This window comes from Rutidosis leptorrhynchoides, chromosome 6 (assembly GCF_046630445.1).
Source record: "Rutidosis leptorrhynchoides isolate AG116_Rl617_1_P2 chromosome 6, CSIRO_AGI_Rlap_v1, whole genome shotgun sequence".
Classification (NCBI taxonomy): domain Eukaryota; kingdom Viridiplantae; phylum Streptophyta; class Magnoliopsida; order Asterales; family Asteraceae; genus Rutidosis; species Rutidosis leptorrhynchoides.
This window is the reverse complement of record NC_092338.1, coordinates 415,688,699-415,693,278: the sequence shown is the minus strand read 5'-3', so window position 1 is coordinate 415,693,278 and position 4,580 is coordinate 415,688,699. Positions and strand designations below refer to the sequence as shown.

The 4,580-nt window shown below is 32.8% G+C and overlaps 1 protein-coding gene across 2 annotated transcripts; it reads right to left on the bottom strand.

The window, feature by feature from the left end:
- Positions 1-284: 284 nt before the first annotated feature.
- On the bottom strand, positions 285-4,302 carry LOC139852815 (uncharacterized). 2 transcript variants are annotated; one of them, XM_071842151.1, is made up of 6 exons: positions 4,112-4,302; positions 3,957-4,019; positions 3,811-3,847; positions 1,846-3,424; positions 1,048-1,140; positions 285-921 (listed from the first exon to the last, which is right to left on the bottom strand). In XM_071842151.1, exons 1-5 carry the CDS (start codon positions 4,189-4,191, stop codon positions 1,064-1,066), a joined length of 1,836 nt encoding a protein of 611 aa, XP_071698252.1. In that variant the 5' UTR covers positions 4,192-4,302; the 3' UTR covers positions 285-921; positions 1,048-1,063. The 2 variants fall into 2 exon arrangements, with proteins under 2 accessions (XP_071698252.1, XP_071698253.1); XM_071842152.1 differs by having other exon boundaries at positions 1,048-1,137.
- Positions 4,303-4,580: the final 278 nt, after the last annotated feature.

Genomic DNA, 4,580 nt, shown 5'->3' with positions numbered 1-4,580 from the left:
AAATTTGTAATATTTATCAAAGATAGAACACAATTTTAAATTTACTATTAAAAGTAGATTATGAAAAATTAAATATGTAATTTGTATTTTTATCTTATTAGGCATACGCTTTTATTTGTAATATATCATAGTTATTTGTTTCATTATAAAGTTGAAAGCAAAATGTAAATTTAACGCAATATGCATTTTTAATACTAAATATGTAAGCATATATCTATATTTATGTATTCGTATATGTATTTTGAGTTTTAATGGATACATCCATATCCATTTAGATTCATCCATATATGTATACATATCCATTTAAGTTCATCCATGTCCATCACGCAGCGGGTGAATCGGATGGATATCCAATGGATCGGTGGTGTCCATTGTTATCCCTATGCACATGTGAAACAATGGCATAATTTATAGAGTGGAATTCCAGTTGTCCAATCTGATCACGCTGACTTGCTTCAATTACAGCTAACATTTTCAACAAAACACAACCAAATATAGTTTTCGTATAATGAGATAAAAACATTATACAATTCTCTTGATTAGGTCAAGACTAGCGAACCCAATTCTTGTTAGAAGGTAAAGGCACGAAAAAAACTGTATAAAGTGAATCATGATGAAGACCCAAACCTTGTATGCAAGTAACTGGAGCAGTATCAATCAACAAAACCTGCCATTGCAGTTGACATGAGCCCTTGAAACAGATTTCATGCTGAGGCAAAGAGACACATACATTGACCATAAGCTAGATATATATAGTAGTCCTTCTGATTAGCGCCCATGACCAAAAAATGTCAAATTAATCATCATAAAACAGTTCTTATCGTAAAACTGCCTGGCTGTCTCCTTGAGTGTTGCCCAAAAAAAAAACAGACTAGTTAACTTGTATAGACCATTTTTCGTCCATGTTAATTATCTACTTCACTGTAAGTAGAAACAAGATTAATCTTACATAGCACAAGCATCCCAAGAGAACAAATGAACGAATATGTTTCAATGTATTCGGTATAAATTGAATCATGCATTGATTATAGAATAGAAAGTACATACCATTCTGCAAAAGAGATTATTGGTTTTTCATATCGCTTTTATCAGATATTGAACGTTTATCTTCCTTGCAAGTAGCTGACTTTTTTCTCGCTGCTGCAAACAAAGATCCAAGTTTCATAAGATAATCATATAAAAACAAGAATAACGGGAAATATTATGATAGTGACATTCATTAGCATTCCACATAGGTGGCAATTTCTACCCAATTTCTAAAAAATAAAATAAAATGTTGGATTATATTTTAGGCAATTTCTACCCAATTTCCAAAAAATAAAATAAAATGTTGGATTACATTTTAGGAATTTCTACCTAATTTCCAAAAAATAAAATAACATGTTAGGTTATATTTTACCTTCAACTGATTTAAGACTTGATAAACAACGTAACATGCCAGATATGGTAAAATTTGTAGACTAACTGGCCAAAGTATATTTAGGTGCTTACAACTTACACCCTCTTATATCAAATTATGTAAAATAATTTAAATAGTTAGTATAGTTCTATAATCATATTAGGTACACTAGTTCTAGCATCAACCAAAAAAATGTTAACATATCACCTAACCGAAAACTGCATGTCAATAAATTACTCACTTTGACACATTACCAGTCCTACCCATCACGCAAGCTCTAAGGTTATTTTTTATTGTTCCTAATTATCAATACAGTCAACTCGTATCAGATTGACACTGGTACTAGTAATGATGATTTCCATTGACAAGAATAACATCTAAACAAAAAGAGAATAAAAATGAAAAGGAGGGAAAAAAATCGATAAAAAGATAATCACTATAAGTACCTTTGTGCTTTTTTCGCTTCAAATCGTAGCTCCCGGCTCCAAGATAAGACATATCACCCGAATCCACTTCACATCCTTCTTTTTGTACAAAATCACTCAACATACGACCAATAAGATTATACGCTACCATACTTGTTTCATCACAAGCACCTTGAACCGCAAGGTACTGGTTTTTACACATACTCTGATCACCAAACATTAAACCACTTTCTGACATATCATGTGACGAATTAGGAAGACCGTCTTCATTATCGGTATCGTGTACAGAACCCGATTTCGTATCTTCTGTATTCCTTATACTTACCATGTGGTAACCCATAGAACCCGTACATTGTAAGTTTTTAACTTCTGAAAAATTCGATAAACGAGATTCAGTTGAATGTTCTATACAATTGAAGTTATCCCCGGCTATTGCTACATTTTCATCTGAAATACCAGATTCCAAAATGTTATTTTCCTCGCTTTCGTCTATGTCAAAAAAATCATCATCATCGTCTACCAAATCCTCCATGTACGCATCAGCAAACTCTAGGTCTAGATCTAAATCATGTTCGGGAATCAAGTCCCACAAAATTTGTTTCATACACGCACTCACGTTCAAAATACAATCTACGTCTTCTTTAATTTTCGTTTCCGTAGAAGACATAATATTAGAACCTTTCGAACTTCTCCTCCTGATGATACGAAGGATTTCACGCAAACATTGTGGGACCGTGTCCATATCACCACACTCGAAAAGATACTCGGTCAACACATTCCTTACACACGCACGTAAACTACGCTCCGATAATTTCGCCTTAGGATCCAACAAAACTTGTATAGCCTTTAGTACTGATAATTTCAAACTGTTATCGATTAGTTGAATAGACATTGCAATCTCGCTCTGCAACGCATTAACGTCTGGTGACACCTGTCGAAAGTTTGTTACGTGTTGATATCCTTGAATCAATTTCATATATAAGGCTGCAACTTCCATTGATTTTGCTAATGGCTCTGGTAATGAATCTGAATCGTCGTTAAGTTTCGTTAGCAAATTTGAACACGCTTTTCTTAAGCGTGCAATTAACGTGTCTCGACCCCAACCGGATTTTTTAGGTATTAACTTCGGCACGTAACCTTTGGTGCCTTTGAGTTTCCTATGCATGGCGGTAAGTGTTTGAGTAGGTAAATCATCGAGTATGTTAAGTATGTTATGAACTGCAACATGGTACGAACCGGGGCCCGGAATGAAACGGGACTCGCTACTCCAATGAAAACTACGTGGATTCTTAAGTATCGAAAACTGAATGTCGGTTAAGTTTAATTGTCCTGTATTCGACAGAACGTTTGAGAGGTGTTGTTTAATGAATTGTTTCATCTTCCAACGGGTTTTTTCAAACTTGACTGTACCACCTGTCATGACGTCAGCAAAATGTTCAAGCCCTTGATTGGTCATATTGTCGATTAGTGGTAAAAAGCTCGTGGCATCTCGAGGTAAAGTAATGAGTTGCATATCATCCTGAGTAGTAGGGTCATTGTTTTTAGCAGACGATAATCCAAATTTCTTTTCAACGAAAGATTTTATAATCTCGTAGGATACCTGAAAGCAAATATTGATTACGTTGTGATTCAATTGTATTATCCTAAACAGGGTCAAAAGATTGTAGCTAATAAACTATATAAAGATTATCATTCTTTGAGTTATTACATATAACTATTAGTAACAAAAAGTTTCATTCAAGTCCTAAAAGTCGCTAAATCAAGGGTTATGTCATAACTGTATGAATACTAACTTACCACTGTATTATTATTCTACTCACCTTACACTGTGATTCATCACATTATTCATAACATACAAATACCGGCTACCACAGTTTTGACTTTTGACTAATGGGACATATATGTTAGAGTCGATTCATATGTTCAGTTAGTAATTATAATTAATTAAAAATAAATTAAAATAAGAAAAGCATTAGCACCACTTACATCATCTTCTCTAAGTAAATATTCAGGTATGGGCCGCCTGCACACAATCAAAACAAATATACATCATAAGAGAAATATAAAATAATTAACCCATAGAGCAAAATAAGCATAACTAATAAAAAAAAAGTATAAAAATTCATGAATACCTTGAAATATGAGACCCTTTTTTCTCAGCTTCGTTTACAGACGAGGGTAATCCAATCAACCACCTTTTTATTAAATAAAATAAAATCAAAATCAAAATTAGGGTTCGTATGTGGAGTTATATGAAGATGATATGTAGAATGAAATAAAAAGAAACCTTCTTTTGTTTCTGACTTCTTTTTCTTGAGCATTAGTTTGTTCCAACAGAGAAACGCAATCTTCATATGAAAATTCCATCTTTGTAATAAATAAATCAGTATACAAAATATATTAATATTAATGACAAATGACCACAAGAAGGTTAATGTATTAACAATCGCTTCAAAGGTTTAACAATGACGAATATGAATGATGATATGTCTTTAGGTTTAGTTGTGTACAGCGAGGGTTTTTTAGTCACCAGAATCTCCTTTTATTTTCTTCTTAACTTAAAATTAAATTAAATTTAAAAATAAAAATTACTGAGTAATAATAAACAAGTATTTAGTGACGCGATTCGCTGCGTTTGAGAAGCAGTTTGTTCACCTATTGCACGTGATTATATGTTTTCGAGTAAAATAATATAACGCTAATAACTCAAACATAATCGAAAAAACAAAAGCCGATTCAACAAACCAAAACATACA

Bases quoted from the DNA above. Each gene is read 5' to 3' on its own strand.
- LOC139852815 (XM_071842151.1), bottom strand. From the start codon at position 4,191: ATGGAATTTTCATATGAAGATTGCGTTTCTCTGTTGGAACAAACTAAT. The intron at 4,020-4,111 runs GTTTCTTTTTAT...TTTAATAAAAAG, and splicing joins GAAGTCAGAAACAAAAGAAG to GTGGTTGATTGGATTACCCT. The intron at 3,848-3,956 runs GTATTCATGAAT...GATTGTGTGCAG, and splicing joins AAAGGGTCTCATATTTCAAG to GCGGCCCATACCTGAATATT.